Source organism: Lupinus angustifolius, chromosome LG17 (genome assembly GCF_001865875.1).
Source record: "Lupinus angustifolius cultivar Tanjil chromosome LG17, LupAngTanjil_v1.0, whole genome shotgun sequence".
NCBI lineage: Eukaryota > Viridiplantae > Streptophyta > Magnoliopsida > Fabales > Fabaceae > Lupinus > Lupinus angustifolius.
The window spans coordinates 5,704,586-5,719,560 of record NC_032025.1 but is presented as its reverse complement, the minus strand read 5'-3'; the positions used below and the strand labels follow the sequence as shown (position 1 = coordinate 5,719,560).

The following is a 14,975-nucleotide window of genomic DNA, read 5'->3' as shown; positions in this document are numbered from 1 at the left end:
TAATCTAATTTCTAGCAAAATTAAATCAAGAAGATAATAAAAAATTTCACTCCCTTCAATCACAATTTCTTATGTGTTAACATAAAACACACGTCATATCATAATTTTTCTCTTGTCATTTCTTCTCATCCTTCCCCAACGTCTCTCTTCTTTTTATCATTTCTCTCTCTCATTCTCTCACTTTCTCCTTTTAATCTTCTCATATTTTCTCCACTGCCTCTCTCCCTTCTCCCCATTTCTCCTTCTATTTTTTCTTCTACCTCTCTCCAAATTTTTCAAATCTAAGATTTCATCAAAATAATCTAAACAAAAATAAAAGTGATTGAGTTTTATGCGTCCTAGGGAAGGAACCCAAGACTGGATGTCGGAACAAATGCGGCGACGACATGGAAAGCTCATTTTTTTTAAATGTACAACCGGTCGGTTTAGCGCCAACTCGGCTGGTTCACCGGTTTTGAAGTATATTAGTCGGTTTCCACCGGGTATGGTGCATATCTGGTACATCACTTTGATAGCCCTAACCTAGTGTATGCACTCAAGCAGAGTAGACGACACGCGTCCCCGAGCATATCGCCCGAGGTTAAGGGTTCATCAACGAAAGTCGTCCCATACAAGTAAGAGGTCTGTTTCACCGGTTTTCCGGTTGAACCGACCGGTACAAATGTATTGGATATCATTCATTCTATTAAAATACTCATGGATGAATTGAAATCCATTTATTAAGTTTTGATATGGATGAATTGAATAATTCAAAATATGATTTAAATAGATTTATTTGGATTGATTGTGATTTTTAATCCACCAATTAGGATCCAAATTCATTCATTTGCCATTCATATTGAATCAATTTTCAATAACTTGTTATTTTTATATAAAAAGTGTTAATGTGTCAATATTAAAGAAAACCTGGAAGATAAATTCAGCATGTGAGAGTTTACCGTAAGAATGTAGGTATTTCAAAGGAAAAAGAATTAAGAAGTTAACATGTATTTATAATAATATAGCAAGAACATTTTTTTTGTTATATAGTTAATAATTTTTTTTGTTATATAATTAATAGATGACATTTATTAGAAAGTATTTGAAGAGAGAGGTGGGTGAGAATAACAGGGAAGCAACCACACATGAGCAGCCTCCAGCCCTCCACCCCATACACTTCAACATTTTCCTTTAAAAAATGTTAAATAATTGATACAATACAAAAACCAATGTTGGCAATGGCATTCAGCAATCACTCATATTAATAGCATATATGTCATCAAACTTGTACATATTATAGGAAAGTATCAAATGACAATATATAAATATATATTTATTATTTCATTATTTATTGATTTTTCAGAAAAATATATAAATGAATGATACATAATATATTGATTATATATAAATCTTTACATTAACAAATATATATATATATATATATATTAATACTCAAATATTATTAGGTGCAATACATAAAGCAATTACTATAATAATATTTTAGTGAATCATGTTCCCTATATTGACTAAAATTTCAAATAGTACGACTAAATTTAATTAGAATGTATAATCAAATTTCACTAGTAACAATAAATATATAACTATATCAAAATTTTAATGCAACATATTAATTTAAAATAAAAATAATTTAATTATAAAAATAATAATGTAACTCGTTATGTATGATGAGAAGAAGGTAAAAATTATGAGAACACGAGTAACAAAAGCCAATACCACATAACCCATAGAGAAATACAACTAAGTTGCTGAACATTATAAAATGAAAAGCCCTAACAGGATTTCCACACACAAACCAGCAACTAATGGAACATGACAAACTCAAAACTCATCATGAAGACTTAAACACAGAGTTAAGGGTAGACTCCTCAATATTGTAGTCATCAAGGGTGACTTGCTTCACTATGAAAAAATGAGACAAATAAATGAAATCAAGCTCTCTCTAGTATTGAAATATTTGGTATTGAAATATGCAAGGAGAAAATATTTAATTTGTTTAATTTGAAAGCAATAAAAAATTTGGACCTCTTTGATTTTTTTAGTATCATGTGTTGGAATTTGGGCCCAATACTAAACTCTCCAATACTTGAGAGGATCTCAATCCCAAATAAATGTATAAAAGACCAAAGTCTAATTCTGAAGGGGACAATGAGTTTGTGACATAACATGATAATTATATTATTTATAAGAGTCTAACTTCTCTCCATATTGGACAATCTAGTACTAAATCATGAAGGACAATTGAATTTATAATTTATCTTATTAAAAAATAAATTAAAATAAAGATAATTGTATTTCTACTTTTGTCATATGTCACAATCTCAATATGTATTATCATCCAAATTCCATTTATAATTGAATCTTTAAACCATTAAATCATTTGAGTTTATACATAAGTACCTTTACATGTAAAACCTTAAGTTATATGTTAGGGGAAACATATATCCTCCTAAAAGGCAACCTAATAGGGACAAAGTCATGAAACTTTTGGGTTCAAGTTGAAGTTGCTGCACCTAACGTGAGCTCAATCTCATTATTTTGATTATAAATTTATAATCTACAACCACAATTTTACCTTTTTAAATGGTTAGACAAAGAAATAAAGTGAAAGTCACGATAAATATGGTTTGATTATTTTGTTCCCATGGGAAGTTTTCCTCCTAAATGTTTGAGATAGTCGTGTCTTCATACTTTTGTTCGTTATAAACTTATACGACCATTGTAAATATGGAATCTCACACATGTAACCTTCTCTGTTTTAAACTTTTATGAAATATGGAATTCACATCCACAAGAAAATATACAAAATTTCTTCTACCAAACACCACCTAGGTGAGTAATAGCTAACATAATCACATAAATACCTTCTATTTTTTATATAGAATTTTGATAGAAAAAACTAAAACGGCATAATAAAAAAAAAAATCGAGAATCTAAAGTGTTCAAAAAAAAAGTTGTGGGACAAATCTCACATGAGCAAAACTTAAACAACAAGAAATGCATTTTAGCTTGATATTACCGTTTTTTCCTTCCAACTAGGTATCATTTTACTCCATCTACAAAAAACTAATTCATTTTTAGGTGCATAGTTATTATTCCTAACAAGTATTATTCATATGAATTGAATCATTAACATTTTAATTTTTTTGAGTATCTAACAAGATTTTATATCACTAAATTTAATGTATCAATGTTTGTAAAACACAATAAACAATATCCAACTCAATAAATAAGTTAGAAAACATATTCCACCTAAAAATCACATGATATATTAGATCTAGTGATTTAACTTATTGTAGATCCCTCTGGTAAAAATAAACACAAATATTTCTTCTTCATACAAGTGTTTTTTTCGTAAACTATGCAAGTGTGCAACCTAGTGACATTAATACGGTGTCGTATGAAGCATGAGTCTCAAACCCAACACAGACATAGCGAAAACGCAAATTTCTCAGTGTGTGATGCAATGTCTTCAAAGCTAACTTCACCATTGTTCCCTCTTCTCATCTTATTAACATTTGCATCACTCTATTTCTTCTCTTCACTCCTCTCTCTCTCCCCAATTTCCAAATCACAATCATTTTCAATCTCTAACAACAACTGTAACCTCTTCAATGGTCACTGGGTCTTCGACCCAGATCGAAAAACCAATCCTTTCTATGATAACACATGTCCCTTTCATCGAAATGCATGGAACTGCATCAGAAACCAGCGTCAAAATCTCACCTTTATCAATTCATGGAAATGGGTCCCACATGGGTGTGATTTGAACCGGATTGATCCGGTTCGGTTTTTGGGTATGATGAGGAATAGGAATATTGGGTTTGTTGGGGACTCTCTGAATGAGAATTTTGTGGTTTCTTTTCTTTGCATTCTTAGGTTTGGTGATGAAGGTGCTAAGAAGTGGAAAAAGAAAGGTGCTTGGAGAGGTGCATATTTTCCTAAGTTCAATGTCACTGTGGCTTATCATCGTGCTGTTTTGCTGTCAAAATACAAGTATGATTATCATTCGTTAAGCAAGTTTTTTGTTTACTCTTGTTTGATGTTTTAACTCTAATTACAGTTCCTCTAAGTTTAGGGTCTGTGCGAGTTGGATTTTGGAGGGGAAGGAATGTAAATGGAAAGCATGAAATATATTTGCGAGATGTTTCTGAAGCCTTCCCTTTCCCAAACTTTTCCTCCAAATTTCAACTTGCAAACAGACCCGCGTGAACACACGTGACATTATCTATTGAAAGTCACAATTGTTTATTTACACTCCTCAGTCACCAATTACAATCTAGTAAAAAAAATAAGTATGATGGTAAGTTGAGATTGTGTATAGGCAATTTTGAGTGCCAATAGCCACGCTCACTCGTGTGATGAGTTGGGATTGATGTGATAAGGATGGTGGATACACCCTTAATTGCTCATTTAAACTAACTTTAGAGCATTGTCTTATTTCCGTGCATCTTGTTAATCCCTTTGTACATATACATTAAAAGAATCCTTATTGTTCCTCCCTGGGCTGAGTTGGCCTGACCGAGGACAAAAAGCCTGCCTGATGTTGACTTAAGCACTTAAGTGAGGACTTCAACTAGGATTACACCTGTATGAGCCGACCTCAAAATTGGTGTCGAGGTACATCAACCTAATAATTGGTTGGCCTAAGTCTAAATACTTGGATATCTATCTCTCATGTCTCCACACACAAGGGACGATCCTTAACTCCTACAGAAGGAAGACAGGCCATGCCCTTCTATCTATATATGCTAGGCATAGGAACTAAGAATAACAGATTATACACACATATAAACCCAGAGATCGATTTCTGAGAAGGCCCTCTTCAAAGTATTGAGAAAATACTTATAATACAGTGCTGTTTACTCGTCTCTTTTCCTTGATTACAAATTTAAGAATAGATATACTTCATTTTGTTTGTCAAGATGTGTATGGTTATTAGATGGTGCCTGTAGTTTTAACAAACTTTGAAGGGGAGGCATTTAAATTAGGTAGTATTGATTATAATGCAGACATAGAGTAAATGTGTCATAATTTACTCGATAGGAAGTTGGATTCAAGACGGCAATCCATAAAGTCAATCATATCTGTTTCCTCCTTTGTTATCTTGATCGATAATATTCTTGAGAGTTTCTACTTTCAGCTTATTTTTCTGATGGTTTTATTTTTTACAATTTTCATCGGTTGACTCTATCTCAATTTTTGATAAGTATCTGATTTTATTTTAATTTTTGGGTGATAGTTATGTGTCTTATTTTACTTCATTTCTTCATTGTGAATTTTGATCCCATTACTGATTAAATGAAGGTGGCAGCCAAAACAATCTGAAGCTGGGATAGAAGACGGATCAGAAGGTATCTATCGAGTTGACGTCGACGTTCCTGCAGATGATTGGGCTAAAATCTCTGGTTTCTATGATGTCCTGGTGTTTAATACAGGTCACTGGTAAAGAAAATTTTCTTTCCTGAATTCTGAAACTTTTCGGATGATGCAATCCTACTTTATAAGTTTGAGTTTTGACTGCTTATTACATTGTTAAAAAGTTGTTTAAAGAACTATATAAGTAATAATAGGAAATCATTAAAAAGAACTCTGAAGAGCTTACTTATGTAGCAATATATGTTTTTTGCAAGTTTGCAACTGGTCTCCATTAAGTTTTATTTGCTTCAGTATTTTTATCTATTGTTCTGATAATTTAATGTAAAGTTACTTTATATTGCCTTTAATAGGTGGAATCATGACAAATTCCCAAAAGATAAACCACTTGTCTTTTACAAAGAAGGACAACCAATAATTCCTTCACTTGGGATGTCGGATGGACTTAAAGTTGTTCTTGGTAACATGGTTGCTTACATACAAAAAGAATTTCCTGGAAACATGCTTAAGTTCTGGCGTTTACAATCCCCAAGGCACTTCTATGGTGGAGATTGGAACCAAAATGGTAGCTGCTTGTTCAACAAGCCACTCGAGGAGAATGAGGTTTGTATTTCTGAAACCTACCTTTATATTATACTATCTCCTAGTTATTTTGTTTTTTTGCACAATGCTACTAATTCTCTTGGTGCTCCTAGTTAAACATTTATGCTTTTATGTCATCTTTGCCCCCCACAAACAAAAATTTATGGGACCATCACTGGCTAGTATTACATGTTTTCTGAGTGATATGTTGAATTTTACTCCTTACCCTTGTGTTTTCATGCACTGACCTAGAGAATGAGATACTAATACCTGGACAGCTTGACTTATGGTTTGAACCCAGGAACAATGGAGTTAACAAGGAAGCAAGACAGATGAATCGGGTTATCGAAGAGGCGTTAAAAGGCACAGACATCCAATTGCTTGCCTTAACTCATTTAAGTGAGTTTAGAGCTGATGCTCATCCCGCAATTTGGTTAGGAAGGCAAGATGCAGTGGCAATTTGGGGTCAGGATTGCATGCACTGGTGTCTGCCTGGTGTTCCTGACACATGGGTTGATATTTTGTCACAACTCATCCATGATAGTTTTCATAGAACTGATGGGTTATAAAAACTGAAGGAAGCAGTCAAATTAAATCTTGAAAAGTTCCACTGTAGATGTTGGTGGCATTATGGCGTCGTTCGATCTAGGTAGCCGATCCACCTGGTGAGACAAAGGCTTGGGGCATGTTGCAGAGATCTGGAGCACGATATGAGAATATTGAATTGTGCATGAAGATGTTCAAGTATTTTGGTGGCTCCCTTTTAAATTGTGAAATACTCACATTGAATTCTATCATTGGAAATATAGGTAATTTATTGACTTTTTTTAACTCATGCATTCATGTATAGGATAAGCCTTAACTACAACATAATTTGATTACTTTTTTTTGTTATCTTATAATTTGATTACCGTTGATAAACCTTTACCTAATTTGATTCCCCTATAGTTGTTTAGTTATGTACAAGATCAGTTCAATTTAAATATAATTATTCCCGTAATTCCCCTATTTACACACTTCTGTAAATAACCAGTTCACTCAAATCTATTTGGTTTTCCTAATCTCAATCCTAAGATTGAGGATAAGGATACAAAAAATAGTAAATTGAAAAAGTATTTGTCATATAAAAATATAAAATTTAATATATATTATAATAAAATCCAATAAAAGGCTACAAATTACTGATCAAATTATGTTGTAATTAAGGCTTAGAAAAACAGCTGTACTAAAACAAATAAAACTCTAAGAATGTATTTAAAAGTACAATAAAATCTTAAAATAAAGATAGAAATGCAACTAGTGATTATTTTGAATGGTACATGTTTGTTCTCCCTCAAACAAGATTCAAGTCTTATATGGATTAGGGAGAAAATCATCTCAGAGAAAGTTAGGCTCATTATACTATGAATGTTCCTTGAAGAACAATTATGCCTATTGTCTAGCCCAAAAAGAAAATAGATAGAATGAAAAAAAAACGATTATAGGTGTCAAAATTGACTCAACTAGATGGGCTTGCTTCATTATTCCAAAAGGGTTTTAATTTCCCCACTTTTCTTGTTGTTGTTAAACCTCATAATAGCATCACCTTATTTTATTTTATGAATATATCTTTTATTGTGCATATGACATTTAATTGGGGATATCTTTTGTCTCATAATATGTGACATAAACTGTGATTGGTTGGAAAAAAATATTGAAGTTAAAAGTTTAATTGTTAAATATTTTTTCTGATCAACACAATTCTGATACATGGAATGAGAGACATTGTGGACAATATATGCAGTGATATAGTTGGAGCTGCTATGCATTACTCCATTCACACCCACTTCATACCTCCATGCGTGCAGCATTAGAGAGTTGGGCATCCATGCTCAGGTTAAGGAAAATGAGTACAGCAAATCACCCATCCAATCAAAATTAATGAAAATTGCATATTATAAAGGAGAATGAAAAGGATATATTTTTTATTACAGTATATGAATAGTCAACTACACTACTATCCTATATTTTGATAAATTCAATTTATAATAAAAAAAGCTAGGCCTATCCACCTTTGAATAAGGTTAGTGAATAGTTAAAAAGAATTAGCCTCTAAAATGAACTCAATTTACTATAGTAGTGTACAAAATGGTGAGTGCTGTATCCTCCACAAGAATAGGACCATGTTAACAAGAGTTACTTCTTAGTTCGTCCCATCTTCACTCTTATCTTTTCTTCAATCATGGATGTTTCTGTTTCAAGATCATACATTCTGTTAATAGCACGAATATTCTCAAGCACATCACTCAAACAATGGTTGCCATTTCCATCACACCTCAGATGCTGCATGGGACCATGAAGTATCTTATTCACAATACTCATACTAAGAGCATAGATTGCTTCTTTGTGCTCCTTTGAGATGTCATTGCCCATCTTCGAAAAACACTTCTCGACCTCGGAGGCTCTAATCCTTTCAACATAAGCTCTAAATTTCTTGATCGTGGGAACAGTTTCGAGAGAGTCCTTCCACGCTTCAAATTTAGTCAATTCCTCGTGAATAATTGCCCGGGCTTCTGCGGCTTTCTGGAGTCTGGCCTCCTTATTAGCTGCAACAACTTCCTCGAGATCATCAACATTGTATACAAATGCAGTCTCCAAATCTGACACTCCTGGTTCCACATTCCTAGGAATAGATATGTCAACGAAAAGTCGTCTTCTATCACCTTGGCGAACAAGTGGAAGCATTTGCACATCCTGTTTGGAGAACAATGGGGATTTAGATGCAGTGCTGGTAAAGACTATATCAGCTGCAGCAGCACATGTTATCATCTCCGAAAGAGGTCTAAACACTATGTCAACATCTTTCAACTCTTGCTGAATAGCATTGACTTTCTCCTCAGTTCTGTTAACAACAACCATTTTTCTGCATCCTTTTGCTACCAGATGTTTAATAACAAGTTTGCCCATCTTTCCTGCCCCAACTACTAATACTCTAGCATTAGCATAGGAAGAATCTGAAAGCTTCCTTAGTCCTAGCTCCACAGCAGCCGAGCTGACAGAAACTGATCCTGAGCATATGTTAGTCTCACTTCTAACTCGTTTTCCAGCCGAGATTGCCTGCTTGAACATCCCACTGATTTTCCCATCAAAGCCAGGCACTCCTTCTCCGGATTTCACAACTTGTTTTACCTGTGAAAGAATTTGACCTTCCCCGAGAACAAGAGAGTCGAGACCAGCCGCTACTTCAAACAGATGTTGTGTTGCATCCTTGTTGTACAATAAAACTTGGTGCTTACAAAGCTCTGCTATTTTAACACCACTTGCCTGTAAAAAAAACAATACAACAATGACTTTTTGCATTCATTTTTCAAAGAAACATGTATGATTGTTGAACAAATATAAGAAAGATATAAATTCTCTTTTTGCTTCATGGCTTGTACCTTAGAGAGCCACTCATTAACTTCTTTAACGCCACGATGTTGAGAGAGAGCCAAAACATATATCTCGACCCGGTTGCATGTACTAAGAACAGCAGCTTCTTCTATATGGTTCAAAGCACATAACTCAGTGATGACCTGAGGCCACCTAACTTCCGGGATTGCGAGTTTTTCGCGTATGTCAATTGGAGCCGTGTGAACGTTCAACCCTATGGCAATAATGCTGCTCCTTTCCTTTGTATATCCTAAAAGGGAATTAAAAAAGCAACTTAACTACACATCATATATCTATTCTAAATGCTCTTTGCGAATCCAATCAAATATATAAGACTACTATTAAGTCACTTTAGTTGATACCAGTTCATAAATACAAGGAATAATTGGTTCAAGTAAAATTTCAAAATTTAAAGTTCCCTTTTTGCAACTTGAACATTGCTTTAGTTAGGCTTTTAAAAAATAGCATAAGCTGCAAAAAGAAGATGAATTTCAGCTTTTACAAGAAGCAAATATTTCATCATGCTTATTAAAATTTCGGCCACACTAAGTTAAAAAGAAGTGTGGTCCATAAACATTCAGAACATATAAACATAAAAATTCAGGACATGTTTTTTTTTTCGAAGAGGAAAATTTTCTGAGTGAATGGAAAAAAATAGAGGAACGAAAAACTCACTGTTGGGTGCAGAAGTTTTGAGCAATTGGAGAGGGGAAGCATTGAAAGCAATGTTATTTTTCTGAACAGAATTGTCGGAAACAACCTCGGATCTGGGATTGAGAGATGGTAATGTGGCAGAAAGTGGAGCGCATTTCAGGGATGGTTGAGAAAATATACGAAGTTGGTAAGAACGGCGGAAAGAGGCGGAGGAGGATGGTGGAGTTGGGAGAGTGGTAGTGGCGGAGGAGCCACCAGCAGCCGCCATGAGAGGAAGAGAATTGAATAATAATAATAATAATAATGAAAATAATAAAAGTATGAGAGTTTAATAAAGGACTAAAGGAGTGTTTGGTTTGGGGTAATGAATTTAATAAACGTGGGATATGGGAACAAATAGGAATGGGTGTGGCATGTTTGACCTAGGAAAAGGAAAAGGAAAAGGAAAAGTAGTAGTTGGTACTCGTTTTGTCCACGCGCCCTCACACAGACCCATTCTTTCAACTACTAAAATAAAAGCTGTCAACATTCAACAAAACCAACTTCTCCCTTATTTTATATACTCTTTTCTTTTTCATGGTTAAATTTTTTTTTTAATTATTAATTAAATTTATGAGTGATGTTCACTCACTTCGTGAAAAATCTACTTCATATTTTATTTCATTCATTTTATAAAAATTTAATGATTTATGTGATTTAAATTAGTTAATAAATTTGAAATATTAGATTTTTATAAAATGAATATAAATATTTGGAACATGTTTTTTAAATTTCTTAAATTTATTATGCTATGGGAAATTACAATGGTTTGGTACATGAAGGGATATGGTATATGGAACAGATATGATATATTTAATCGCTTTAAATTGTATCATGTATTTGTTATTGTCACTTTTTTTTTATAACACATATCTGATCAACTTTGGAAATTTCTTTAACTACAAGCATTAAATATTGTTAAAATAAATAATATCATTGAAATTCTTGTTAACTTTTTTTTTTGTTTCCCACTAGTACCCTTGTACTGGAGGTAATCCTGTCCGAGTCGGGAACATCCACAGGTACGTAGGGCTAACTCTCGCAGTAGATATTTTTTCAATCTACAAAATTTGAACCCAAAACCTTGCTTAAAAGAAATCAAACATGTATCACTTAAACCAACGTCGTAAATTCTTGTTAACATGGTAATCTTTTGTTCTTCCTTTGCAATATTCTAGTTAGCAATGATCTCAAATAAAAAAAACGAAAACAACAAATAAAACAGCTTCCAAGGAAATCGATCAAATATAAATGGAATGTCTATCATATACGACCAATAACTATGATAATGCACAGCATAATTTGCAATTTAAGGTTGTAGTTTTAAAATTTTAAATCTAATAGATCTATTAAATATTGGCTTAAAAGAAAAAGAAAATGATGTGGCCAAATAAAATGAGTGATTATAGTGAAACTTTTTTTGTAGCCAATGAGAAGAAGAGGTTGTGGTGAAACATCTTTGTTTTTTGCCATACAAATCCTCAAGGTTTTGGCTATAAATATGAATGCTCCAAACCATTGTAAGACACACCAATATTCTAGCTTTAGTGCATATTCTCTCTTCTTCTCTTGTTCTAATATTGTGAGGAATATTTTAGTGTTTAAGATATAATCGAGAGAGATTGATATTGGGTATACTTGGGTTTTGGGAAGTGAGTGAAACACTAGAGTGAACTTGTATTTCTCTTTTATCATAGTGATAATATCATTGTTGTTCTTCAACCGTGGACGTAGGCAAATTGTTGAACCACATTAATTTTTCGGTGTCATTTTCTCTATTTAAATTTCTCTATGTGTCTTCCGCTACAACAAGATCATTACTTTACTTATCCACACTTTTATGCTATATTGTGAGGGTTCAATATGCTACATTGCTACTTGGATTATTTTCATTCACAATTACAAACACATAATTAAGTTTTTCCGATGTTGTACACTGTATATGTATATGGGACTCATTATCCGTAAATAATTATCTTTTGTTCTGAAATTATATGATTTGTTATGAAGACTAATTAATGTTAAAGGATATGTTCTTTTATTCCTTTTATTTCCCTATATGTTAATTTGTGTTTCTATCATTACCTGAGTCTATGTTTGATATGAACATTATGTTTAAATCTGTTGAGGGAGTTTGTATTTATCCATTGACCACAACATTCTGTACAGCATGTCTATGTAACTTCTACTTAAACCTGCAATGCTATTTGTTAATGTTAAGTTTTGCTTAAATAAATCTGTTAGACTAAATAGGCTTATTTGAAAGCCTAAGCTTTAGCTTACATAAATAAATAAGTCTCTTAAGAAGCTTACGCTTTGACTTTTATGAAGAAAAAATTGTCTTTGCATGGGGCCGGTGATATAAGAATTGGACGGTAGGTTTTGGTTCACACTCTTTGCATAATTTGGGTTGAGGTAAAAAAAATTGGTTGTTACTTTAAGTCATGTTAATTTAGAATAATATGGGCAGCGAACCAAACTGAATGATTCATTTAAAGGTTAAAAAACATTACTTTAATGACCTATTTCATTAATCCAAAAAATAGAAGGACGTTACTATAGTATAATTACTAGTAGGATACTCGTGCGTTGACACGGGTGGTAATGTATTTTGTACGAATTTATTTAAAAAATAAAAGTATAAATTTTAGTGAAAATATTATTGAATGTTACTTCATAAAAGATTATGTTATATATTTAATTGTTGATATAGAGTTGTTGACTAATGAGATATTATTCAACATATTATATTAAATAAAAAAAAGAATTGTTAAGAAGAAAAAATTAAAAGATAATATAAAGTAAACTGAAGAATAAAGATTAGAGATTGTGAAAAATTTTATAAACTACATTTGTTGTTGATTTTAGTGGTGGGCCATCATTATTATGTATCAATATCTTTAATTAATTTTTCTTTGAACTCTTAATAGTTACATACAATTGATCAAGACAAAATATTAGTCTAGTTAAATATAACCCCGACTTTGAATAACATTCAATCTTGCATCATTACATTTTTAGAGTGATCTAAATTCCTCAATATCATTATTTAAGTTCCAACTTTTAACTTAATCTTATGATATGAAAGACCAAAGGTTGTAAGTCGGTTTAGAAATTCAATAGCTAGTATATTAAAATGCTTCATTTTCATTAACATAAGACATCAATTGATTCTGAACTTAGATATGCATTTTCACCACTTATAGTTATACATTAGAATATTTATGAGTATAACTTTAATAAATATATTATATCGAACATAATAAAAATTTAAAGGTAATTAAAAAGATTTCACTTGAAATTAAAGTTAGAACATGTTCATTGATTTGATTGTTGATGCATGTATTACCTTAGTTTGAGGAAATTGGTCGTCCTTATAGGGATGAGTTTTAGATACTATGACATCAATTAAACTATTAAAATGATATAGAGTTGTTGACTAATGAGATATTACTCAACATATTACATAAAATAAAAAAAAGAATTGTTAAGAAGAAAAAATTGAAAGATAATGTAAAATAAATTGAATAATACAAATTAGAGATTTTGGAAAACTTTATGAACTACATTTGTTGTTATTTTTAGTGGTATACCATCCTTATTATGTATCAATATCTTTAATCATTTTTTCTTGGAACTTTTAATAGTTACATATAATTGATCATGAGAGAATATTAGTCTAGTTAAATATAACCCCGACTTTTAGTAACATTTAATCTTGCATTATTATATTTTCAGACTGATTTAAATTCCTCAATATCATTATTGAAGTTCCAACTTTAAATTTAATCTTATGATTGGGAAGACCATGTGATTGGGAAGACTAGATGGTGTAAGTCTTTTTAGAAATTCAATAGCTAGTATGTTAAATGCTTCATTTTCATTAACATAATACATCAATTGAGTCTGGACTTATAAATGTACATTAGAATATTTATCATTATAATTTTAATAAATATATTATATCGAACATAATAAAAATTTAAAGGTAACTAAAAAGATTCACTTGAAATTATAGTTATAACATATTCATTGATTTGATTGTTGATGCAGGTATTACCTTATCTTGAGGAAATTGGTCGTCCTTATAGGTATGTTGTAGATTTGGATGAGTTCTAGACACTATGACATCAATTGAATTATTAAAATCGAGAATAATTTTTTTTCCCGAAATATCAACTTTAGAACAACTATCATTAGGCTTTGATAATTTTTCATCTCCCCTTCAATTTCCATTCAAAGAATTACTTGGTTTTTATTGCTTTGTCATGATTTTGTATATACATATTCTTTATAAAAGTTAAAATTGCCAATGATTTTGGTAATTTATTATTTTGTGGATGATATATTTTTTTTGCTACAGCTAGTTATGGGATGACAAAAAAACTCAACCCTAAGTATATATAAAAATATCCACAACGGGTATCTACAAAAACTGCTTATGTGTGGGAACATGTTTTATAATACATGCGGCATGAATACTTGCATATAAATAAATTTATTTTTTAATGAAATTTTTATCATTATTTCATAATTCATAATGTTGTGGGAAACTAATCATGTAAGTATTGCTTCTATTGAATAAATGATTCATTTTGTGAGAGGAATTGAATTTTTTTTCTTAGGCAAACAACCCTCCAACACCTAGATTGCTTTTAGCGTGGTATGTTGGCTGTGTATTTTCTTTTGTTAGTTAATAATCTCTAGATTTTAAGGTGAAATTGCAATATATTATTTTTGAAATATGGCATTGACTATTTTAAAATGGTTTTTGGTCAGTTGAGGTATAAAATTCGTAATGAGTATGGTTGACAGCCATGTACTCTTTTTATGTAGTCAAACTGAATGACTAAAGATGAGACTAATCTATATTGTAGAAGAGGTCAGTTCCACTTGTTCTTTGTGTCACCCAGCTA

At 31.8% G+C, this 14,975-nt stretch overlaps 2 protein-coding genes across 3 annotated transcripts; one reads left to right on the top strand and one right to left on the bottom strand.

Annotated features, from left to right (window-relative positions):
- On the top strand, positions 3,360-6,836 carry LOC109332041 (protein trichome birefringence-like 12). Of its 2 annotated transcripts, none has more exons than XM_019566889.1 (4): positions 3,360-3,993; positions 5,305-5,442; positions 5,727-5,976; positions 6,234-6,836. In XM_019566889.1, exons 1-4 carry the CDS (start codon positions 3,398-3,400, stop codon positions 6,522-6,524), a joined length of 1,275 nt encoding a protein of 424 aa, XP_019422434.1. In that variant the 5' UTR covers positions 3,360-3,397; the 3' UTR covers positions 6,525-6,836. The 2 variants fall into 2 exon arrangements, with proteins under 2 accessions (XP_019422434.1, XP_019422435.1); XM_019566890.1 differs by having other exon boundaries at positions 6,208-6,318.
- Positions 8,023-10,344, bottom strand: LOC109331863 (glutamyl-tRNA reductase 2, chloroplastic-like). Its single transcript, XM_019566630.1, has 3 exons — positions 10,042-10,344; positions 9,375-9,616; positions 8,023-9,258 (listed from the first exon to the last, which is right to left on the bottom strand). The coding sequence occupies exons 1-3, from the start codon at positions 10,286-10,288 to the stop codon at positions 8,131-8,133; spliced, it is 1,617 nt and encodes a 538-aa protein (XP_019422175.1). The 5' UTR covers positions 10,289-10,344; the 3' UTR covers positions 8,023-8,130.